The 25,318-nt window shown below is 45.0% G+C and overlaps 2 protein-coding genes across 18 annotated transcripts in view; one reads left to right on the forward strand and one right to left on the reverse strand.

Annotated features, from left to right (window-relative positions):
- Positions 1-2,371, forward strand: part of ZYG11A (zyg-11 family member A, cell cycle regulator) — a 64,144-nt gene extending 61,773 nt beyond the window's left edge. The window contains 1 exon segment of the mRNA XM_073232851.1: positions 2,190-2,371. Within this exon segment, the coding sequence (XP_073088952.1) occupies positions 2,190-2,371 (182 nt within the window).
- Positions 2,372-4,461: 2,090 nt separating this feature from the next.
- ECHDC2 (enoyl-CoA hydratase domain containing 2) lies at positions 4,462-24,777 on the reverse strand. Of its 17 annotated transcripts, XR_005062247.2 has the most exons (11): positions 24,257-24,722; positions 16,901-16,968; positions 16,744-16,864; positions 14,244-14,330; positions 13,315-13,464; positions 11,966-12,025; positions 11,573-11,760; positions 7,442-7,492; positions 6,926-7,023; positions 6,027-6,074; positions 4,462-5,123 (listed from the first exon to the last, which is right to left on the reverse strand). XR_005062247.2 is itself a non-coding variant. In XM_037021803.2 (10 exons), exons 1-10 carry the CDS (start codon positions 24,387-24,389, stop codon positions 5,046-5,048), a joined length of 984 nt encoding a protein of 327 aa, XP_036877698.2. In that variant the 5' UTR covers positions 24,390-24,593; the 3' UTR covers positions 4,462-5,045. The 17 variants fall into 17 exon arrangements, 16 of the variants coding, with proteins under 16 accessions (XP_036877698.2, XP_036877699.2, XP_036877704.2 ...); XM_037021803.2 differs by lacking the exon at positions 6,926-7,023 and having other exon boundaries at positions 24,257-24,593; XM_037021804.2 differs by lacking the exon at positions 6,926-7,023 and having other exon boundaries at positions 11,966-12,022; positions 24,257-24,584.
- Positions 24,778-25,318: the final 541 nt, after the last annotated feature.

Here is a 25,318-nt window from a genome sequence, read left to right on the forward strand (position 1 = left end):
ATACAGGTGTCAGTTCTTTTTGGTGTTTGAATACAATTCAAGTGAATGGGTAAGAGATGAGGGATCTGAAGTTACTGTAAGTTAATCTGGAAGAATAAACAGGAAAGAACTGACCAAAAAAATAGATTTTAGGAGCTTGCCCTAACACTTGTTTTTAAGTTATAAAAAATTACTGTAAATGGTGCTGGCATATGAGTAGATAGAGAAAGATCAGTCAGTCAGAATGGCCCTGATGCAGACTTCACTATATTTAGTTACAACACCAGTAACTATAACAACAACTAGAACTTAGGTGAGGGCATAACTCTGCCAGGCAGTGCTGTAAGCTACTTAAGAGTAACTCGTTCAGTCTTTACAACTAGGAGGGTAAAAAGATAAATGTGTGATGATTAAGAGGACTGATGCCAGAACGAGACTATCTGTGCTGTATTCCTGGTCTCTGTGCAAACTTGAGCAAGTTACTTAACCTCTCTGTGCCCTGGTTTCCTCATCTATAAAATGGGGATAAAAGTACCTATTGCATAGGACTGTTAGGAGAATTATGTGTGTTACTATTTTTTAAGCATTTAAAACATTGGCTCATGGTACCAGCATTGTACATAGCATAGTATTAGTATGAGCACTAAATACATAGCATTTATTATATGGAATACATCATTTTGCAAGTGTGTGAGTTGATTTGAAGAATTCTTATAATTGCTGAGTCAGATGTTAAGAACATTTGTAATTTTAATAAGTGTTGCTAAACTGTCCTAGAGAGTTGATCACTTGGTAATGTACAGGAGCTTGCCCATTTCCTTACATTCTTACAAAAACAATGCTTGATTGAACTTTCTTATTTTAAGATGTTAGTGATAGGTGCAGTTGACATTTATTTTAAATGAGGTTAACCATCTTTTCATATTTTATTTGAGTCATTTCCCTTTCCTTAATTTTCTGTTGATGTCCTTTATTCACTTTTTGTCTGCTGTTTTGTTGGTATTCTTTTTAATTGGAAGGAAATCTAAAATATTTTTTCTGACTTTATTGTCTTGATTTTGTTTGTTGTATTTAGTCAGTATTGTGTTAGATGGCCTCTGGATTTCAGGTCATAGTTACACTTTCCAAAGTAGATGAAAATTCTTGGCTATTTTCTTTTAAAATATTTCCCTGCCCCTATTCCTTCCTTATGGAATTATCTTGTATCTTCTCTCATTCTGTCCTACACATCGTGTAACCTTCAAAAAACGAAAACAAAAATAAAATGGTTTCCATGTTCTTATTTCTTTGTGCTGCATTCTTGGTAATTGCTTTAGATATGTTTTTAGATCATTATTTCTCTCTTTGTGTCCAATCAATCAGCTTTTGTGTTGATTAAGAGAATCCTTTTTAACTGAGTTGTGGACATGTCCCTTCAGCAGTTTGGTATATGCTTGTAAGATACTTCTGGAGGTTTCCTTGGGATTGGACTGATTTTTATTAATTTCTCAGCTCAGTGGTTCCCAGAATGTTTAGGTAAATTCAAACCCTGTACCCACTTGAGACTATGGTTATGAATTCTCGGGAGTGACCTCCCCTCCCCACTCCTGTATAGCCACCCAGAGCCCAGGCTAAGAGAAAGATGTTTCATTGCCTTATCCCTTCTCTTGCCTCTGGCCCTTTGATGACCAGCTTTTATGCATTTCATGATTTTGTTATATTTCCTAAGTTAAAATCTAAACTCCTGGGTTACTGAAACTGACACTCCCTTTCTGCCCCAGGATAGGATAGCTGCAGGTTTTGTTACATGAACCTCGGTGCTTTCTGCTCTTTGTGCCTGACTCCTAGACAGTATGTTTACTTGATACACTCAACTGTGCATTTTACATAGTTTCAGTTACATTTTCTCCAGCATTTGGTATGTTTTAGGTTATCTAGCTCAGCATATTGCTTGAACCTAAAAAGTGTTTTCTTATAATAAAAGAAGTTCTTGAAGCACAGATTTGTCTGGAAGTAAGCACACTAAAATAATCATCTGTTATCACATTACACAAATCCAGCATTATTTAAGTTTTGACATGTTTCTTTTGAATTGACTCATTTTATCTGTTAATTTCTGTGTCACAGGGCTTAAACCTTTGTACCCTTTCTTCAAAAAGATGAATGTGGTCACTTGGAAATACTTAAAATGTCAATTTGTCTATTAAGCTTTTTGCTTATTTTTCTTTCAGCCAGTAAATACTGCAAAATGTTAGTTGAAGAAGGAGGATTGCAGCTTGTGTGTGACATCCAGGAGCGCAGTGAAGCAGAGCCCCAAGCACAACAGATTGCAGCCTCCATTCTGGCGGACTTCAAAATGCACTTCATGAATTACCAGAGACTCTCTCTGTGTTGAGTGCCATTCTTAACCTAAGTGGCTTCAAGGTGCTTTCTGTCCGTCAGCATCCAGTCTTCTGCCCTGTCTGTCAGCAACTGAATGTTGAAACCTATCGTCAGTGGAGTTTGTGGTTGGCCGCCTTATATTGGCCTTATGGTTGATTTTCTGTAAATTATAAAAAGGTTGGTTTTGTATGATAGCTGTAATCCCAAACCAAGTTGGAGTCATCCTGGGAACTCCCCTTCAGCAGTTTTGAAAAATCAAGCCTTGGAGGACCCCATGAGAAGCCCTGTGAGCTGGAGTTGGAACAGGTATGCCAGTCCCCTCTCTTGAGCCCTGGCCAATTTCTTACCTCTGGAAATTCATCAGAAGAAGGGGAGAGACCTACAGGGAAACCTTGGTATTTATGTTAAATGTTTAGAAGAATCTCCTGAGTTGTTATTATGGGTTATATGAAGCCATTGGAAAAGAAGTACATGAAAAATGTTTGGGGAAATACATGCTTATAAATGTGTTGTTCAGAAGGCAGAACTGCAGGAGGGGAGGAACAAGAAAAAAAATTTTTTATTGGTACCAAAGTTGCTTCCACCTATGGGGTGAGGGAAGAAAACTATAGTTTTTATAATTTTCGATATTCTACCTTTGGCCTTTTTTCCTCCAACTTTTACACATTAACCTAAGTGAGCGTTACATTCTGTGTAAGTGGGTGTGCTGGTGGGGAGTGATGGGATTTAGGACTGAGAACAGAGTGTTTAGGTGAAGGATCATAAAGGAATTATAAATCTCAATCCCTCAGAACTTTAATTAGAATGGGACTGTGACCAAAATTGTGAGGAAGAGGAAGGGCCAGAAAAAGACTTTGCCAAAGATTGCAAGAGGTGATCTTACCTAGCATGGACAAGAAAAACGGGCTTGTCTGAGAGCCAGCTCAGCTGCAGTGTGTTTGTGTCCTCCGCAAATCCCCTCTGCGCGATAGAGTACAAAGTCTTTCCTTGTCTTATTATTGACAATGAGCAAAACATGTTTTGCCATTCATCTGTTCAGGTTTTTCAAAGAAAAAAAGTAAATTCCTTTTTGATTAGTAGTGTATTTTAGGACTAGATTTTTGTGCTGTTAGCTGGCCAGACTCTTAACTGGAGTGCTATGTACTATCTTTTGGACTCAAATGAAGCTTATTCTTACTCTCAACCATATTCCAAACTATTGCTTACTTAGTTTTCTTCCCTCACCCCACATGGTGTCCTGCTGCATAAGAGGAGCCTGTAACCTGTTCCCTTCTACAGCCCTGAGACTGCACCTTGTTTGCTCCCAGTTTCCTGCGTGACACTGAAGGGCTGTCGCATCCTGGCCCGGGTCCTAGTGCCTCAGGACATGCTATCACTAGCTTTCAATAATGTGAGCATGTGGGTGGGAACTAGTGCCTGTTGAGGTCCACTGCTATACTAGGTAGCCCTCCAAGCTTTATCTCATTCACAACAGTGCTCTGGGGCAGGTCAGTTTTATTTTCCCCACTTAACAGATGAAAACGAAGTTCAGTAAGGTGGCTACTTTTCCGAGTAGTTACAGCTCATGCCATAGGTCCTTATTCTAAGGCCTGGGCTCTTCTGTGTTACTCTCCCTTCCAGGAAATGAGTACAATCTTGGGACACTGTGATATTTAGCAGCACATCAACAATGTTACTGGTAGTGTGTCATGCTCAGGACTTAGTGATTCTAGGCCAGGCGTAGGCTCAGGAAGCTCAGATTGGTTGTAGAATCATCACAAGGCCTCAGCCAGAGGCAGCTTTCTCTTCCCCTGCCTTGCGCAGGAGGAGTGTTAATGAGAACAGTGTGCATATTTGTCTATCAGCCGCCCTTTGTTACCAAGTGTCTCATCCTCTTGCTTACCTTTGCTCGTGCTTTTCCCCTCAACCTTCCTTTTCTTAGTCTCAAATGCCTGTTAATACCTTTAGGCTTCAACTCCAATGTTGCCTGCGCATTTCCTAACTCCCTGTTCTCCCTGTGAGTTAACTGCTCCCTTCTCAATGCTCCTGAAAGATATCTAATGCAACCGTCAAAGATTTGCCTACCATCCGATAGTTTACAAAAGGTTTTTATAGTGATTTAATTTACTTCTCACAGTACCGTACACTAATAATAACACAGGTTTATTGAACATGAGACATTTTTTAAGTCACAACAGTTTCATTTTGCAGATAAGGAAGTAGAGCCATACAGTGAGTAACTGGCAGAGAGCTGGAATCTGCAGTCTCATTCCTGATGCCTGTTCAACTACTGCCAGGGTGTCCTTATTATCTCTACTGCACAGAGAAAGCAATCGGGATGTTTGTATAACCTCCCGCCATCTCTGGTGAGCACCTGCTAACTGAAAGGCAGAGGTCAGGCCTGAGAGCCAGCCATACAAAGGTCCAGAGAGTCTGTTTTTTAATCCTTAGTTTATCAGTAGAGTAGGGAGAGAGAGGTTTTCTCCAAAGCAAATCCATCCCCAGCGACTTTCCAACCAGGGAGAGAAATGATACAGAGAGCTGTGGGTGGCAGGGTCAGCACCTTAGTACCAGGTACCATGCCAGTCATTTTATACCCATCATTGTCCTTGTGAGGAAACTGAAGCCCAGAGAGGTGAGATGATGAGAATAGTCACACTGCAAATTTTCCTTCTAGATCTTGCCCTTTCAGAGGCACATCTTCCATGCTTAAAGTTAAATGGGAGTCACTCGCCAAGAAATTGGGGGGGACGCTTCTCCCTGAAGGCTGCCATGCCCTCGAGCCGATCCCGGGTGGGAATATTCTGAAACAACATATGGAGTATTAGTTTTGGGGGAGAAGGGCCAGAGGTCAGTAACAGCTTGTTCAAGCTTGTCCATTCCTTGACAAAGCCAGAGTCCAAGTCTTTTGCATTGTCTCTGGATTCTGATGTTGGGCCATGCAAAGATGTAGGCCTCAGTGGCTTCTTGGTCTCCTGGGGAAGCAGGTTGCCTCTCTTAGCATCTGTGGCCTGTCACATTAACTGCTTGCACATGGCCTATAATGCCTCCAGAGAGCTCACAATCCCCTGCAGTACTCTTGAGGCTGCTCAGTAGAGAAATCTGACTTTGAATCCTAGTGTGTAGCTGGTTCACACCAGATCTGGCAAGTCCCAGGACCCTCTATTTAGGAGTATTTCGGGTATTTGGTAACTTGAGTATCAGTGTTTTTGACTTACCCAGAAGTTAGGTGCTTAAATCGGTTAGCCCCAAGTTTACCATCCCACCACCAAGTTTACCATCCCACACACACAGCCTGCAGCTATAACCAAGGCTTTGGCTTCCCAGCCTCAGCCTTGCCTCTACAGTGGCCACTGGCAGAGACGGCAGGAACCATTCCTCCTGTCGAGTACCTCTGTATTCTGCGATTCTCTGGGCACTAGGTAGGACAGGATGCTCCACCATTAATAGAGAGAGAGATCCCCCTGGGAACACGAGAGACTAATTGTGAGATGGGAGTAGAACGTAGTCTTGACTTTTTGGGTTGTGATTGTGAGGTGGGAGTAGAACAGTCTTGACTTTTGGTGTTGTCACATTAACTTATGCTTGCCCACTGCTTTTACATGCCTATTCAATAAACCTATTCAGGTGGTCATGTATTGCACAAGCCCCCACACTCTGGTAGACCTTTGTTGACCAGCATGCATGGACGGGCAGCAACCACGTACCTGGGCATAGCATATCCCTTCAATGGCCATCCCTGATGCAATGTCCACCTGCGAGAAAGAAGCAGGCCTGTATCAGCGTGACCTGTCCACCCCCATCCACACTGGGAGGCAGCCCTGCCCTACTGTCTAAACCATTCCCTTTTGTTCCATGGCTTCCTCCAGCAGAGAATTACTGAGGCTTGGTGTATGCCAGAGATGAACTGATGCGGAATTCCCTACCTGGAGAGGGAACACCACCCCTAACAGTGATGCCTGGGCGCTGTGAGAGCTACTGGGAAGAATGGCCCGTGGCTTGTGCAGCTGAGGAGGCCGAGCATGAGCTGTGTTCCCAGCTTCCCATCTGGCTGCCTCACCATGCTGTCGCCCCTGTGCGCGAACTCAGCAGGCTCTCCATTGCCCTCAGGACTAAGATCTTGGGTCTTGATGACCTGGCCTCTGGCAACTTGCCAGCCTCTGCTGTGCAGACCTTACTGTTACCATGTAGAAGCACCATTCTGAGACGCAAGCCCTGCATGCGCCCAAGTGAGCTTGCCTACTTTCACAACAGGGGTTACAGTCCCTACTCTGCAGCTGGGAAACCGGAGGCACAGGAAGGTGGAGTGAATCAATCAGGGTTACAACAGTATATGAATCTTTGACCCAGACAGTCCAGCACCAGAGCCCGTGCCCCTAACCACTATGTTACATTGTCTCACCCCTTACTCCCATTCACTGGAGTTGTTTGTTTATGTACCTCTGTGCTTTTGCTTATACTTTTCCTTTTTTCTGGATTCTCATCCTTCCCAAGGCCCAACTCTGGAAAGCATTCTGTAACCCAGCACTACCCACTGCAGCAGGCCACCAGCCACAAGAACAGCACAGCTTCTAACCTTTCCGGGATGCTTGCTGGGCATCCTTACCTTTTATTAGTGATTTGTGTCTCTCTCTGTCCCCTTCCCCAAACTGGGGGTGATGACCATGTCTGACTCATCTCTGTGTTCCAGTTCCCAGCTCAGGTCTAGATTCAGATGATGAACCAATGGGTAAGTCAGTGTCTAGGGCTGTACTAGCTGCACACAGGGCACCACCCCAAGCCTTGTCCTTCTGAGGCCACATTACTGACCACCAGCACAGACCTGAGAACAGGGCCCAGGACATACATAGACTTGGGTTCTTATACTCACTCGCTTTATGACCCTGAGTAAATCACTTACCCTTTCTGAACCTCAATTTCCTTTAATGTAGTTTGGAATATCACCTGACTAAACTTCCCATTTTGTAGATGGGTAAACTAAGGCCCAGAAAGAGAAGTCAGACTCAAAGTCTGTTAGAGAATCCAGTTCTTAAATTCCCAGCTGTGCTGTCTGAGCCATGGAAGCACTGCCGCCCCGCCACCCCACTGAGTGCACCCATATCCTGATCCTGAACCTTCTCACCTCTATTCCTCGGTCAATGGCTACTTTGCCCAGCCGCACAGCAATGGGGGCCTAGGGGAAAGAAAAGGCTTGGCTGAGTGCTGATAGGGGATTTGAAGTAAAGAGAGGCACTAACTCCATGGTGACAGGAGACTCGTGGACAGGGAGGCAGAGGTGTAGGTTGAGTTCCAGCTGTAATGACAATGTGAGGTTTGTTAGTGTTCGTACCTATTAGATCTCAGTTGATGTTCCTGACTAATCCCTGACCTCCCCAATCCTAACCATCTGGGGTTCTTGTTATTGTCATTTAATCTGTCCCTCTAACATATACATCTACAATTTACAAAATGCTTTCCTACCCACAGACTTGTCTAGTGGTGCTGCCCCCTTCCAGGATGATGCCATCTTTAATCGAGGGTCAGGGAAGGGAAGCACTTGGCCATGTTTGTCCAGGGCGTTGGTGGTGAAGCTTGGATTTAATTCTAAGTCACCTTCCCAACTGCTGCTCCCCTCCTCTGCCCCTCTCATCTTAGCACATGCAAGCCTCCACTGCAAGCAAGTTTCACTTAAGCAGAATAAAAAAAGGTCAAGATTAGGAACTTGGGCTTTGGAGTCTGACATTTTGCATGGCCACTTGGAAGCAAAAGCATCAGAGTAGCTGTCTTTGCTTCACTTATCTTGCTTTCAATTAACTTGTGCCACAGCAGGCCTGGCATTATGTCCCTAGCCCTACTTCCAGGCAAAGAGTGCACTTATTTCACATATTAATGCTGTAGTACTTTAAAATTTTTGTAAGTAGACTTAGAAAAAGGATTATTGTTTAAGTCTGTTAGCATAGAAGCCATAAATGAAAACTTCAGATGGGGAAATATATCATGAATAAAAGGCAAAAGTAAAAACTGGTAAAATGCATTTGTGATACTTAATAGCAAATTTCATTGATTTACAAAAAGCTGGTATATTTTTAAACATATTTGCAAGGGCATGAAAAGGTAATTCATAGGAAAAGAAATGTAAACATGGGATGATAAGCTTTACTCTTAGAGAAATGCAAGTTGAAACAGTGCGGTGCCCCTTTCCACCTAAGACTAGGCAAAAAAAATGTTGGTAATGCCCATTATAAAATTGCTGAGATTTAGCAGACAGGTGTTTGTGTACATTATTGAAAGGAAAGTAAATTGGCACAATGCTTTAAGGAAGGCAGTTTGGCAGGAACTGGCAAATGTTAGATGCACATGCTCTTTGATGTTGCAATTCCATGTGGGAATCTACCTTACAGATTTACTTGTAGAAGTGCACGAAGATGTACAATATTCACTCCAGTCATTATGCAGTAGCAGAAAGATAAAAGCAACATAAATATTATTAGAATACTGGTTAAGTAATGATGGCATATCTGTATCATGAATGAAAAAGCATGCAGTTCAAAAGAATGATATAGATAAATATACACTGAAATGGGAAACTCTCCAAGCTCTTAGGTGCAAAAAACAAATACATAGCAGTGTGCATATTGCTCCATTTGTGTAAAGGGGGTTGGTATGACATGCCTTTGGGGAGAAGGTTCAGGAGCATGGAAAGCTTCATTTTTTTGTTCTATGCTTTTCCGTGCTGTTGGAATTATTTACTTAATGCATATTTTAATGTCATGTTTTCTAAATGTCTGTTAGAACTGGATTAGCCTCTAAAGGTGTATTCCTTATCCTGGAAACCATCCTTTAAAGGAACTTAGTATGTGACTGTAATGTCATATATGCAGTGAAAATTTATGGAAGAGTGGTCACTTCTAGGGAGGAGAATTGGGGAATTGAGAACTTTAGAGTAACCAACTGTCCTAGTTTGGCAGTGACTGAAGAGTTACCAGGACATTGGACTTGTAACTGGGACACCTCTGGGTAAACAAGGTCACCTGGGTCACTTTTGCTTTTTATCTTATGCCCTTCTGGCTCTTCTTTGATTTGCTTCTTTTGAATATGTGTTGCTATTATTTAGGTAACTACCTAATAAACATTTTTCACCAAAGAAAACTAAAAAACTAGATAAGTTTTGGGTGTGTGTTGAAAATAACATTTTTCTGAGCATGGGAATATATAAATATAGATTTATTTATTATAAATATGTTTGTTACTTTCCTGTTATTTGGAAATGAGAACATTGGCCACCCTGCAGGTCACAGTATATTCTGTCCCTTCATGTTCAAGCATAAAATATAGCCAAACCCATATTCAAAGAATAATGTATATTTACTACTTAAGGGGAAAATCTGAGTGAAACTGCAGACCTTGTGTTTATTGACAATCTTTTCTGGGCTCTAATTTCTGGAACCATTTAGCTCCCTAATCGTGCTGATTTGTCTAATAGAGGGTAGCCATTTACCACACCATCTCTGGCACTCACCCTGTCCAAGAACCCTCTCATTCTGAGCACCCAGTAACTTGCCGGAAGTTATTTGTGTTTCAGGTTGCACCAGAATGTCCCAGCACTGGGGCTAGTAATTGCAGTACTCATTTTTCAGATGCTGGTGTTGTGATATACAAAGCTTCTTTTAAGTACTGAAACAGTAGTAATTATCTTTGTGGAAAAAATCCAAACTGAAACATCAAACTCAAACCACAAGTATTCAGTTTATGCAAAGAGACAAACCCTACAGTCTACAAGTCCTGCTAGGCAGGCCCCCTCTGTGGAAGTGCAGTCAGTCGCTACCTTGATTGAGTCAGAGTTTTGTATTAGTTCAGAGACTTTCTGACCAAGTGTAATAGACCTCACAGCATTAAACTTAAACTTGTCCAGTTAACAGCATCAGACTCTCCATTTATATGTGATAAAACTAAAAAAGAAAACTCTTTCAAACCAAACTATCAGTTTTTAAAAGTTACATAATCTGTGCCTTCAAAGAAGTCCTCAAAGTTACCAAATGATAGGATTATTTAAATTTAAGGGAGATAAAAACTTTTCCCAAAATAAAACTTATTTTAATGATCAATTCAAATACTTTACCTGTTAATATTAAAATGATAATATATGGTTAACATTTTTACCTTTTTACAGATATTTTAACTGTTTTGTAACATTTGTAAATTTTTCTATCTGCAATGCATTATATTTAGTTTCACAGTTTCTAAAATTTAGTATATATTCTGCACCCTAGAGGAAAATACCAGTTTTTATATTCTGTATTATGCAAAATAAATGCCAAAATACCAGTATTGTCTTTTTCTTCCTGTATTGCAATCACTTTTTGTGACCTTGAGTGGGTCACTTAACCTTTCTGGATCTATTGTATCATAAGCACAATGGAGGTAATCAGCTCCCCTGGATTGTTCTAATAGTTGAGACACTACTAAAGCACCTAGGACTGTGTCTGATGGGTGGAAGGTGCTCCATATGGGCTAAGTCAGTATTTACTATAAATGAGTAAAACAAAACCTAGCTCCATTTCAGCTGCTCTCATATCTTTATGGGAGGGACCTCCTCTGGGTCCTCTGAGAGTGAGAAGCCAACAGTTTCTCAGGTCCTGAGAGGCCCCATCAGCCAGATCCTGGGTGGCCTGCTGAAGGCTCTGGGCATATCACTGGTAGGATTACACATAGGTGAGAACCCTCTGGGTCTCCTCTAATCTTTTTGAGAGACTGCTTAAAAAAATTCGTGGCTCCTAACATGCCCTACATAATACATTTCAAGAATTTCTCCACCGTGTGTTATGGTTGGGAAGACTGGCTGGTCATTCTTCATCTGCTTTAGAATCTTGATTTTTCAGCTTTTGGGACATACTAATGTACTGTACAATACAGTGGCCACTAGCTACATGTGGCTATTAGTATTTGAAATGTTTAAAGTGTGAAAAAATAAATTTTTTAATTTAAATGACTACATGTGGCTAGTGGCTGCTGTAGTGTACAGCACAGGTATACAACACTACCACCACCTCAGGGAGTTGTATTCTTACTGTTCTGAGGATTTGCAAGCCCATTTAGTTCCAGTCCCTGAGAATTCAGTTTTCATTTTAATGTAAAACTTGTTCTACATTTGTTTACTGGGTGACTGGATACAAAATCTCTGAAGAGGGTTAATCTTATAAATCTGTTACAGATCTTGTGTGGCCTCAGAGGGCACCCCAGCCTCCCCACCCTCCTGCTGGGGCTGCCACCACACCTGGGGTAGGATCTCCTGGGCCAGTGCCAGTGCCCGGTGGTAGGCAGCATCGCCCTCCTCGTTTGGGGCCACAGCATGGTTCACCAGCCCCAGGGCCTGGGCCTGTGCCCCACTCAGGCGTCGACCAGTGAAGATGAGCTCCTTTGCCAGGGCCACCCCCAGACATCGAGGCAGCCTCTGAGTCCCTCCTGCCAGGATGGAGTAGGGCGGTGAGTCCACGCAGGAGGTGGGAGCCCAGAGAAGGCCCAGAGTGAACACTCGGGAGCAGATTCTGAGTTGGGGTGGAAGGGCACAGCCTGCCCAGAATGTGGCAAAAGAGGGGAAAGCAGGGAAGTACCCTGGATAGAGGGGAACGGAGCAGGTAGAGGAGGTTAGTTGCTGGGGTGTGTTTACCTGCTCCTGGGAGGAGCCCTCTGGTGGTCTCAATCAGCCCCATGACAGCTGAGGAAGCTGCTTAAACAAAACAGAGTGAAGCCCCCACCCTCTTCCAGTGCCAGTCCCTGGTGGGGAAGACACCCAGTTCTGAGCTCTCCTCACCCCTCCAGCAAACCACTGCCCTTTGTGTCTGGCCAAAGCCAGACCTCTCCAGACGGCATTCCGAAGAGCCTTAGCCTGGGTGTTAGGAGGCCCAGCTCCTTATCCTGCCTCCCTTACTTGTGGAAATAGGCATCACCAGGCAAATCTCTTACCCTATTTGTGGGTTAACGAATTCTCTGTGGGTTAATGGATTCATGCACCCTTGGCTGTGGCCTGGCCTAGAGTGTCAAAGATTCTTAGTCCCACCAGTTATTCCCAGCTTTCCATCAGCCTGAAGTTTCACTGGCTTCCAGTTCACCTCCTCCTGAGTTCTACCTTGTCTGAGAAGCCCTGCATGAGTGTCCCACCCCACAGCCTTCTCTCCAGAATTCCCTAAGCACAGACCATCTAAACCATGTGGTGTGGGCAGAAGGGAATGGCCATTAATCCTGCCTATGATGAGTTTTATATTCATTCTCCTATCCACCAGAACCCAGCAAGTTAGTTTGCCCTGAACATGGGCAGGTGAGAAGCAGCAGTGGGGCTAAGACCTGACCTGGATTCTGATGCCTTCTCTTTCATCTGCATCATGTAGATAGAAGCTACCTCTATACCTGGAGTTGTATATTTTTTAATGTTCTTCCTGGGGTGGCAGGAGAAGGCAGTGGGTGGAAGAGGGTAGCACCTGACTGTACTCAAGACTTTTTTTTGTTTCCAAGAAGTGCACACCTAACCACCAAGCTGGTAAAGGTAAAAAAGCGGTCTTCGTCCCCTCCATTCTTTAAAGCTCAATTGCTCTGAACAAGTAAACTGTGGCTGGTGCCAGTGAACCAGAGGGCAATGTACCTGCCCAGGCATATTCGTGATGACATGGCTCACCTCTGTTAGCTGGCTTGGACAACTAGAAGTTACACAACCTTTGTCCTCAGCCTTCCCTCTCTGTGCTCTCTATGCTGTCCTGTCAGCGATTGTTATGGGGTTCGTAGAAGCATTCCTGAGATGAGGAAAGCCAGCTCGAAAGGTGACAGTTACTACAGCAGTCAGTGGCTGGGCCAGGAGGGCAACAAGCTTCTGCCTGAACTCCCTCCATGTCCCGAACCCTTTCCTTTAATTCTGCAGTTGGTTGGGAAGCCAAAAGCAGTGGCTGGCTTTGCAGATTCCCCAGCTTACCTTGTTCACTCACCATTTCCTCCCCATCCTATCCCACCCCTCCCCCTGCTCAGTACCTGCCACTCGGAGATCACAGGCCAGGGCAAGTTCCAGGCCTCCACCCAAGGCAAACCCATCCATAGCTGCAATGGTGGGCGCAGGGAAGGCTGCTGTGGAGATGAAGAAGGGCTCGGCCTGAGAGGCCCTGGCAGGACCAGGGCAGGGACCTGCGGTTGGGGAGGAGCTAGCTGGGACAAAGGGCCTCAATGGTTCCAGGTTTGGGGACCTTGCCTGGTACCAAACCCAGGTTATCTTAGAAGCTGGTTTTTCCATCGTGGAAAGTTGTGGGGTCATCTGGGGACCCACAGTGGGGGGACGGGCTGGATGATCCCTGTTCAGGCCCACTCCCCACGGCCACCCCAGGAGGACATTTCTGCTCTCCTTCCTCAGTCTGCATGCTAAGGCCCTTCCATTTGGTACTGGAAGCACAGACTTGGATCAGACATGGGGAAGGCAGACCTGCAAACAGGTAATGATTACCCAGGGTGATCAGTGCTCTGATGGAGCTTGGGGGATAGGTTAGGAAGGCTTCCCGGAGGAGACACTGGTGGTCTTCAAGGATGAGTAAAAAGTTCAGGCAGCCAAGGAGGAATATTCCAGGCAAAAGGAACAGCCACCGTCAAAGCCTGAAAGTATGCTTGGTGAAACCTGACTCCTCTGGAATAGCTAGACTTGAACCCTGAGAGCACGGGTTTGGGAGTCAGAACTAGCCGGGCACAAAGGCTGAGGAGCCAGACCCCCCTCTGGGATAAATACCCTCTGAACCCTCTTGTCACCCCCCTGTTTGTAGAATTCCTTGTACCCATTTCCATAGGAAGTCATCTGTCTTTCCAAAGAGCTCACAACAGAAACTGTCCTTTTATATAGTAGAGGATGGTGGAAGGGATGGGATGGGGATCAGCAGGGCCCCTGAATGCCCTCCTCCACCGCACACCAGGACCCTCACCAATCTCATTCATCAAGCCTCGGAGCCGGTGTATGAAGACCCCTACCTCCGCCTCACTCATCTGCTCCCGCTCCTTCAGGTCTGCACCTGCGGATGGTGAGGATTGGTGACAGCTCTTGGGAAATGACCCATTACCAAATGCCAGGCTCTTAAACTATCCAGCAAAGGCAATCTGAGCAGAAGCAACCAGAGAGGAAGAAGAAATTGCAGGAAAACATGGTCAAGGAAGGCAGGGAGGAAGGGGGAGTGAGGCAAAAAAGGAGATAAACATCAGAATCAATAACTTCTGTGCAGCAAAGGACACTATCAAGAGAGGGAAAAGACAACCCACAGAACAGAAGAAAATGTTGGCAAATCACTTACCTGATAAGGGATTCATATCTAGCATTTATAAAGACCTCCTACAACTCAACAACAAAAACCCCATAAAGGACAAAGGACTTAAACAGACATTTCCCCAGAGAAGACTGACACACAGATGGCCAATAAGCACATGAAGAGAGGCTCAACATCATTAGTCATCAGGGAAAGGCAAACCAAAACCAGAGTGAGACACCACTTCACACCTTTCAGGATGGCTATTATACACAAAAACAGAAACAAAGCAAGTGTTGGCATGGATGTGGAGAACCCTGGTGCATTGATGGTAGGAATGTAAAATAATGCAGCTGCTGTGGAAAACATTTTGGCAGTTCCTCAAAAAGTTAAATGTAGAATTACCATTATGATCCAGCAATTTACAACTTACCACTTGTAAGCATATATCCAAAAGAACTGAAAACAAGGATTCAAACAGATACTTGAACGTCAGTGTTCATACCAACATTATTCACAATAGCTAAAAGGTATAAACAACCCAGTGTTCATTAACGGATGAATAAACAGAATGTGGTATATATATATAATGGAATATTATTCAGCCATAAAAAGGAGCAAAGTTCTGATGTGCTATAAACATGAGTAAACCTTGAGGACATTATGCTAAGTGAAATAAGCTAGACACAAAAGGACAAATGCAAGATTCCACTTGTGTAAGAGATCTAGAATAAGCAAATTCATACAGATAAAAAATAGAACAGAGGTTAACCAGGGGCTGAAAGGGAGGGTGAGTTAGAGGGATTTCTTAATGGGTACAGAGTTTATCTACAATGATGAAAAATTTCTAGGAATTGACAGTGGCAATAGTTACACAATCTTGTGAATGTACTTAATGTCACTGAATTTTACACTTTAACATGGTTAAAATGTAAATTTTTGTATGTATATATTTGCCATCATTGTAAAAATATATAAACATTTATTGATTTTCTCCAGTTGTATTGAGAGATAATTGACATACATCACTGGATAATGGATTATTTTTTAAAAGGAGGGGTTTGAGATCTCAGGGTCCAATGAGGCTGAGAGGTCAGGTAAGATGAGGACTGAGAAGCCAGTGCTGGATACAGAGGCATGGAGGCGAGCAAGGACCTCAGTGAGAACAGTGATCATGGTGGTGTTGGCAAAGGCCAGATGGCAGGGGGCTGAGGCGGGAGTAGGGGGTGAATATAACCTCTTCAAGTCCTAGACTCTAGGAAGTCAGAGTTGGGAGAGCCCTTGGAAGTCTGATTAGTTCCAGCCCTTCAGTGACAGATGGGAAACTGAGGTCCAGAGAGACATAGAGACTATCCCAGGATTCCATAGCAAGTCAGGGCAGTCCCAGCCTTCCTGCAGCCTCCCTACTTCCTCTGCCTAGCTGGGATAGTGAGGAGTGGGGCTAATAGGGAGCGTGCAGTGACCTTGACAGAGGAGGTCAGGCAGAGATGGAGCTGAAGAAGAGGCCAGGGTAGGGTAAGGGTCAGGCACCCCAGCTGCATACTTGTCCCGCCAGGGACCCCAAGCTGGACACAGTGATCCTGAATGCTCAAACCTAAGGACTGAGCCACACACCCTTGAAAACTGAAAATCACACCACTCCCATCCTAACCCTTCATGGCCTCTTCCTCTTCCCCAGTAACCCCGGTTGCCCCTCCCCAACCACTCCACAGTCAGTTCTTAGCTCTCATTCACTTGCTTCTTGGGGTGGGCCTCGGATTTGGTATTTCTTGTCTTTGAAATGGAAGTTCATGGATGAGGACCAAAGGGCCCAAGGACAGTGGAGACCTTTGGTGATAGCAACTGAGATCCTGTGGGTTGGCAAAGGGCCACAGAGTCCCATCTTGGTCACAGATCTTGTGAACATCTTTGGATTCAATTTTCTCATTTTCTCAATGAAGGATCAGAATGGATCAGTGTAGCAGAAGGAACAAGGATCTGGGGGTCAGAGAGGCCAAGTTCAAACTGAATTCTATTTTCCCTCTTACTAGCTGTGTAACCCTAGGCAAAGAATTCTGAGTCTTTGAGTTTACATCTGTAAAATGCAAATTATGAGTCCTATGCTAGTTAGACCTAAGCCCCCAGCCCCCACACCCTGGTGGGAGCCCTCTGAGCTCTGGGGTGGGGGGCAGGGAAGGAAACCCACCTGCACAGAACACACCCTTCACTCCACTTCTGAAGAGCAGGACACGCACTTGCTGATCCTCCCGAAGCTGGGCCAGAGCTTCTAGCAGCTGTACAGGAAACACCATCAGATACTTCCCAGCCTAGCCACACTCACCCCGGTGCCCACCCTTTCTCACCTGGCTGACCAAGACATTCCCCAGGGCATTGCAGGCACTCGGTCTGTTCATCAGAATCTCAGTGATTCCTGCAGAGAATGGCAGCACTCATTCCTGGGCTGGGACTGGAGGCAGGAGGCCTGGGTTCTGGGCAGCCTCTATCCTTGATAAATAGTGTGATTTGGAGCAAGTTACCTACACAGGACTCAGTTCTCCCAACCATAAAATGGAGAGAATAACCCTTGCCCTTTCTGCCTCACAGAAGAGAAAGGGCTTGTGAATGTGGAGCAATGTAGGGATAGGGGCAAGAATGACCACTGCAGTGGTTCCTGCCTGCTTATGCCTTTGTTAGACGCACACACGCTCCTTTCTCAGTTTCATGCTCCCTCCACATTCTTTCCTTCACAGCCACACAGACTACTTCTTCCTCTGGAGTTTAATGATTTAATGAGTTATAATAATGCAAATACCCTTGTAACTAGAAATCCCCTCGTGCTCTGACTCAATCATAGCTCCCTCCTTTCTCAAAAGTAACAACCCTCCTGATTTTTACAGTAATTGCTTCTATGCCTTTCTTTTCAATTTTACCACCCAAATGGGCATCCCTAGATGTTATAGTTTAGACTTGCTAATTTTTAAAAATGTGATGTGTCTTTTAAAAGCTTTTTGAAATCTCCAGGTCATTCCTCTAGCCCTGTCTTTCCCTCAAGTTATTAATTAAGGAACCTGAGGCATTTCACCTGTTGGGTTTCTTGCTGCCTGGATTCTGCTAATTGCACATCCATGGGGCAGTCAGTAGGTTCCTCTGTCACCAGAATTTAGAACTAAATCCAAAGGCTTGATCACATGTTCGATAGTCCCTTTGGCAAGAGATGAGCGCTTGCCCTACCTACCTGATGCTCTTCCACCACCAACAGCCAAGCTTCCTGAAAGGGTCTTTGGTACTCCTTCCACTCACTTACACCTTCTCCACCTGCCTCTCGCCCTCACCACTCAGCAGAAACCGTTCTCACCAACGTGACCAATGTAACCACATCACCAAGCCAGGGACATATATCCATCCTGGTCCCAGCCTCAGCAACCATTGACTCTGCTGACCATATACATGCTCCTCCTTGAATGTTCTTTGCTTTGGCCTTTTTTTTTTTAATAGACTTAGTCTTTTCACAGCAGTTTTAGGTTCAGAGTAAAACTGAGTGGAAGTACAGAGATTTCACATATACCCTGGGCCCCACATCTACATGGCCTCCCCAACTATCAACATCTAACACCAGAATGGTTACAACAGATAAACCTACATTGATACGTCATTATTATCCAAACTCCACAGTCTACTGTAGGATCCACTCTGTACATTCACGGGTTCTGACTTGACGTGTGACACCATGAGTCTCCTGCAGCCCCACATGCTCCTGGCCTTCCTCCCACCACTTGAGTGATGCCTCTACACTTCTTCCTAGGGTTTCTTCTACCCAATTAAAAAATTTTTTAAATTCATTTATTTACCAAGTATCTATAATAAATAAGTTCTGGAGATGTAATGTATAGCATGGTGACTGTAGTTAACAATACTGTATTGTATACTTGAAAATTGCTAAGAGTAGATCATAAAACTTCACATCACAAGGGAAAAAATGTGTAATATGGGTGGTGATGGATCTTGACTAGACTTACTTTGGTGACTATTCTGCAGTTTATACAAATATCAAATCACTGTGCTGGACACCTAAAACTAATACAATGTGATATGTCAATTGTACCTCAATTTAAAAAACCCAACTCTTACAAAAGGTAACCCCACAAAAGAAGATACACAAATAGCCAATAAGCACAAAAAATGTTTAGTTTTATTAGTATTATGGAGTTTTAAAAAAAGCATAATGAGTTATGACCACACACCCAGTACAGTAGCTCACTGAAAACAAAAAAAACCAAGGGTTGGTGATTTAAAAAAAACAAAAACCCTACATATCTATTAAATAAACAAAATACATAGAGAATTGTAGGAGTTGTAAGTTATGTAACAGTCCTTACTCTCAAGGTACTTATAGCTTAACACAAGTTACAGTATGAGGCCAGGAGTAAGCTTACAGAGAAGCTCAAATGTTTCCATGTCCTGTTACATGGAAACATTTGAGCAAGGTGAACATAGGTAAAAATTTCCATTTGAGGAGTGAGGTGTGGTGGGAAAATACTATAGATAAGGGACAACCCAGTTTTCTAATGTCAAACTTCCTGAAAAGGTCAACCCAGGATCTCTATATTCAATCATTTGTACAGTTATGTATTTAATATATGCTGCCTTTGTACTTGACACTGTGATTCCAGAGACCAGACAGACACAGTCCCCATTTTCTTGAGAACTGCAATCTACCAAAGAGGAGAGATATTAAATAAATACTTAGAGTCTGTGCTGGGAACATGGGAAAAAAAGACAAGGAGGTGGGGTATTGAATGGGCAGAAGGGATCCCCTAGTGCAAAAGCTCAGCAATGACTTCCCAGAGGAGGGAGTGGCCTTGAAGCTGAGAGCTGAATAGCAATCTGTCAGGCAAAAGAGAGAGAGAGAGAGAGAGAGAGAGAGAGAGAGAGAGAGAGAGTGTGAGTTGGAGGAGAGAAGCTCATTGCAAGCATAGGGAGCCTCACAGTGAGGGCCCTAAATGTGCTGCAGCAGGGTACCACGAGATGGAGGGGGGTGGGTTCTACAAAATTTGTAGAGTTGGTCCCTTAGGATTTTTCAACTGGGCCTGAAAATGAAACTGACATAAAACAGATACAGAAGAAAAGCATACAAATTCATATAAATTTTACTTGACATGGGAACCTTCCAAAGGCATTAAGACCCCAGAAATGGTTGGACGTGCTTTCATAGTAAGTTGAACAAAGACAGATGACTGTGGAAAAGCCACTGAACTATGTGGTGAAGACAAAGGAAGATAAGATTTTTGACAAGGTTTGTTTGCACATAATTGATGGTTTGTACAGAATTCTCTTGGCTTTGATTTCATATAGAAAAATATTTCTTTCCTCTTGATATAGGGAGAGCATCCTTTGCAAGGGTGTTTAAGCTCCCATTTTTAGGAAGAAAGGGCAAGACTGGAATTGCCCTTCTTGGATCTGCTGTTTTCTCAATGCCTTTAGCTCAAATAATCCTTATTCCAAAGTGGCATATTTTGTTACCTTTCAGTGTCTTCTAGAACTGGAGAAATTCGGAGCAAAAGGAGAATGGTGTGAGGTGACATGAGAGAGTCAGGAGAGCCTTCGCTTGCTCATCTGCGCCTTCTCTCCTTCCTCTCACACCTCCCCTGCGCTTGCCCCCTGTATGCCCAGGACTGCCCTGCATACCCGGCCAGCCTGAGCTCTCCTCAGAGTTCCAAGCTTGAATCTCCAACTGCTCACCTGACATCTTGGCCAATAGATCCAAACAATTATCAGTCTTTCTCCTGCTCCCTTGGTGAGCAAATGACCTGTCAACCCCAAAGTCTGTCATGTTGCCTCCAGCTTCTTCACCCATGAAATTTACTTAGTCTCTGAGTCCTGCCAATTCAACTCTTGAATAGATCTCAGACCTTTCAGCTCATAACTTTCCTTACAGCCACTGACCTGGTACAGGCCCTTTCCTCAACTACGGGGCTCATTCCCCTGACCTTCTAGCCTTCAGTCTCGTTCCTCCTTCCCCTTCTGCATTCACCCCCTCATTTGGATCACACTCACCATCCTTGCCCAAATCCAACCATGCCCCCCCTTCCCCTTTTCATCAAAATTGAGTTCAATTTCTTAAAGACCCAAAAGACCTTCCACTCTGGCCTCAACTCATCCCCCTCCCAATCTGGGCAGGTGTAGGGAGGTGACACTGGCTCCAGGCAGGGGCTCAGATACTTTTATCCCTTCTTGGCCATTTCCCTCCTGTAAAATGCTGGGATGGACTAGAGGAGTATGCTGGTTAGAAGCACTTTCCTGGTCCTGCCCCCACTCACGGGCAAGGCATTATTCAAGGTGTGAACACAGGACCTTTGGCCTTCAAAGATCCCTTATTATTCTCTCCCAGGGTCTTCAGCTTTGACTGTGGAACAAGCAGTATTTACTAGGATGGCATTCTCAGTGTGAGTTGATTTGAGACACAGAAAGGGGCCAAAAAGAGTTTCAGGGCTCTCAAGGGACAGGGCTCCCAGCCAGGAGTTAGACAACTGTGGTCTAGGAGAGAGGATCAGGTGGGCTTCTTCAGCCTCCCCAGAAACCATCAAAGAGCTCTTTGAGCTCAGCAGTCTGAAGGTCCCACAGAGGAACTCAGATGTCCCCAAGGTCTTTTCCACGATTGGTGCTCCCGAAGAGAAAATGCTGCAACTTTGGGGAAGGGAAACTATAGTGGATACCGAGAAACCACATCAGAGAGGTTGGGGAAACCATCTAGGTCCAAAGTGCAGCAGACTTTAGAGTGAACCCCATGTTCACTCTCTGACTAAGCCCCTTCCCTTAAATGTTGGGAGGACTCATGAATTGCTTCTAAGCAACAGAACACAGAATACAGCTAAGGTCATAAAATGTCATTTCTAAGATTAAGTTCAATTATATGGCAAGCAGATGAGATGTTATTCCTGTGATTAGGTGACAATGTATATAGACGCTGTCTTGCTAGAGCACACTAGAGAAACTAGTGGGCCTAGGGAGAGGGTCCTGAGGCAAAGAACAGCAAGCTGAGAGTGCTGACCCCTGACCTGAGAGCTGAGAGTGGCCCCCTGACCAACAGCAAGAAACAGAATCTCAGTCCTACATCCCCAGGAGGTAAATTTGGTCAACATCGTGAGAAGCTTGGAAGCAGATCTCTCCCCAGTCAAGCCTATGATGAAACCAGAGCCCTGGCCAATGCCTGGATTGCAGCCTGGTAAAACCCTAAAGCAGAGCCCCAGCTAAGTTGTGCATGGACTTCTCACCCACAGAAATGATGAGATAAGAAATATATGTTATTTTAAGCAGCAAGGTTTGTGTTAATCTGTTATGTAGCAATAGAAAAGCAATATAGTCATGACTTCCTAGGATTGACAGAAACTTTCCTCTCTCCTCTTTACTTTCCTGTTCTGTCTTCCCTTTCTCTCTGGCTGCCTCCCACATTTCTTTCATCTCCTCCCTCTATCCTTATTTCGCTCTCATAGGGCATGAATATGGTAGTTGGCTGAAGCCATGGCTCAGTCACATAACAGCTCCATGGCTTGGGAAAGTTACTTTACCCCTCTGGCCTTTAATTTCCTGATCTGTAAGTAGAAATAATAAAAACACTGTGAGGGCTACAAGGGTTAATGCCCAGAGTGCTTAGTCAGAGATTTTGGTATGGTATGGAAAGCAGGGAAAGGCAGACAATCGGGAAAGTCTCGGATCCAATATGAGGTCTGAACTCCACGACAGGAGCCCCAAGGACCCAGACAAGGTGTCTTTGGCTCTTATTCATTTATCTGACAACATTTAATTTGCACTACCACATGCCAGGCCTGGAGAACTAGAGAGGACTCAGACACAGTCCCTGACTTTGTAGTTGAGCACTGATTCTGGGAACATTGCCCTTGCTGGGCCTGAGGAATGGGGATCAGCCTCTACTGCACCCCCAACCCCCAACCCCACTTGTACCAAACCAATCAGCATGCTATTGATTGATGATTTTCTTAGCACCTGACTGAGGGGTGCATCTGTCTAGATGGCCTGGATCAGGCTAGGTGATGTGGTGGGAATCAACAGAAACCACTGGAAGGTAGTACAGAAATCAACTGGTTTAATAACCCCTTATTATATAGAAGAGGAAACCGAGGCCCAGAAAAGAAGAGACTTTGCCTAGATTAACAGCTGGACCCAGCTGGCAATCCTCACTCTCAAAGAGCTAGCAACCAATAAGGGAAATTAGTCTAGACACATGAAAAGTAAAAGAAACAGTGGGTGTGTGTGTGGGGTGTGTAGCAGTTCCAGAAGGATTTACATAGGCAGAGAAGGAAAGGAAAGGACTCAAGTCAGGGGCATACCTAGAATAAAATGCAGAGGTTTGACAGCTTAAAATGAACCCAAGGGTAGAAAAAATAAGATCAAAAGGTCAGGTTGCAGTGGAGAACCTTGAACACCCAATGAAGAGTAGTTAATAAGCCAATCGTGTTTTCAAGGATAACAGGTAAAATGTGACAATGCCCTGGTGTCATTAGCTTAAGTGGAAGGCAGAACCTGTGGCTTCTACCATGAACATCAAATGACCCAAAATCACTGGGGGCAGGGTGTCTCCTCCTTTGTGTGAGTCTGTTCCTCCTGCCTCGTCTGCTGCTTCTCCTTGGTTTCTTTCGTCCTTCCCTCAGTGATGTTCTCCAGTCTTCTAGATGTCCTCTGGCAGGGGCAGATGCTTAATCTGCTGATCTTTGTTATTTCTGGATAAAACATTCTGCTTTTTGCAAGGGAGCCTTAAGGTGAATGACCAGTGATAGTCCTCTTTTATTGGTGTACAAGTTTGTGTTTTGAGTTACTCAATTACCAGAAAAGGTAGTGATGACCTAATAATTGAGAACACAGGTTTCAAAATCAGACCTGGTTCAAATTGGGTAATCTCTCTGGCCTCAAGTCCGAAGAATGGAAGAAATACAAAGATGTATAATACCATGCCATCTGTGTAAAACTCGGACGCAAACAATGCTACACCAAGGGCAGGGAAGAGGGGTTGGGCCTGGGGGAAAGTAAAGGCCAGGGAAAGCCTGGGCCTGATGGTAACGTGCCGTGCACTAAGGATTGTGATTAACGCCGTCCAATGCACTTCAAACCCAAACAAAAAAATCAGAACATATACAACCCAAGGCTCAATCGACGGCGTTTTCTGCCAGCGATCAGGCTAACTTGCTCCTTCGCCCCACAAGTCGGCTGGCCGCGGCCGAGCCAGCGCGTAGAGAGCAGACGCGCTCTTCTCTCTGCGGCTGGTGGTGGCCCTGCCGCCTCACCCCCCTGGAACCTGGCCAGGACCAGAGGCCGCGGAGGGAAATCCGACACTTTAAAGCTTTTGGGGGTGGTTTGGGGTGCCAGGACGCTAGTGCCTAGACCTACACCTCTCCCTCTCTTCATAGGTCCAGGCCACCGAATGGAGGGCTGAAGGGACCAAAGTTGATAGAATCCACCCCAACTAGGATCGGAGTGACCAGTTAGGTGGTCATCCACCTCTCCGGTCTTAGGGAGGCTTAGGGAGCCTAGCCTGGGAAGCGGGAGCCTTGGGATCAAATCCTTCTCCCCACTCGTCCCAGTCTTCCCCGCGCAGTGGGCGCGCCGGCCATCGCTCTGGCCCCGCGCCAGAGGCCCAGCTCGCCCTCTCCAGCCGGGCCCGGGCTCGTCCCAGCCTCCCCCCGGGGCTTCCGGGACAGCGCACTTACCTTGGTCTGCGGCGGCCAGGGCGCGCACTTGGATCTCCGGGTCCCCGGCCGCCGCGTCCGAGGCGCAGCCGCGGGTCGGGGGGCGGCTCCAGGGGCCTGGCAGGCGCAGGGCGCCGGTCAGGGCGCGCAGCATCGGGGCGCAGGCTGGGAAGGGGCAGCTGGTCTCCACCACCTGCTGTCCCGCTGGAAGCTCGCAGCTGCTCCGCTAGGGGCGAGAGGCTCGTGCTCTCCGCGCCTGCGGAGACCGCGAGACTTGGCGGGGTGGGGGAAGGCCCAGCTCCGCGGAGGGCCTGGGGGCAGGGTGGTCGGCCGCTCCGTGTCAGTGCTCTAATCTGTAAAGCGGGGGTAATAGTGACGGCTGTCAAAGATAAAAGAAAGCTACGCAGTGAGAACAGATTTTAATCGGCACTTTTTCAAAAGGGAAGTGCCTAGCATAAACGAAGCCCAACTTTTATTTGTACATAGGTGACTGACCTTTCTGAACGGACAGTAAGAGAATAAGGAAGTAGGAGAGAGGGGACTGTATGGAGTCGGAAAAGTGAAAAATTCCAAAATGCGGGAAGGAGAGGGGTGTTCAGTCCACCAGAAACCCATCTGCGTTTGCTAACTGGCACTAACCCAACCTTAGGCTCCGTCGGAGACTAGGAAATGACAGCCCTATCATCAGGTGCTGGCTGCGACAAACTGAATTCTTTTCGCAGTGATTACCTTAACAAAGTTATTTTAGAAACAAAAATGGCTTTTTTCAGGAATAGCAGATAACTACAACTTGGGATAAGCAAGTCACAGCAAAAACCATAAGCTAGTCCAACAAAGAAGAGGGGCTTTATTTTACCGAAGAGAAAGTTGGGAGGGATTTTGAACCAAAATCCAGTGGAGAAAAGCAGAATTTCAAGGTGATTCTCTCATTGACTGAGTTGGCTGAGTTGCCAGGATTGTTGATTTATTTTTTCTTTCTTTTTTTTTTAAATTAAAAAGTATGATTGATATACAATCTTATGTTGTTTTCAGATGTACAACACAGTGGTTCAACAGATACCCATATGATTAACTCCTCACCCC

Source organism: Manis javanica, chromosome 4, assembly GCF_040802235.1.
Source record: "Manis javanica isolate MJ-LG chromosome 4, MJ_LKY, whole genome shotgun sequence".
In the NCBI taxonomy this organism is placed as follows: Eukaryota; Metazoa; Chordata; class Mammalia; order Pholidota; family Manidae; genus Manis; species Manis javanica.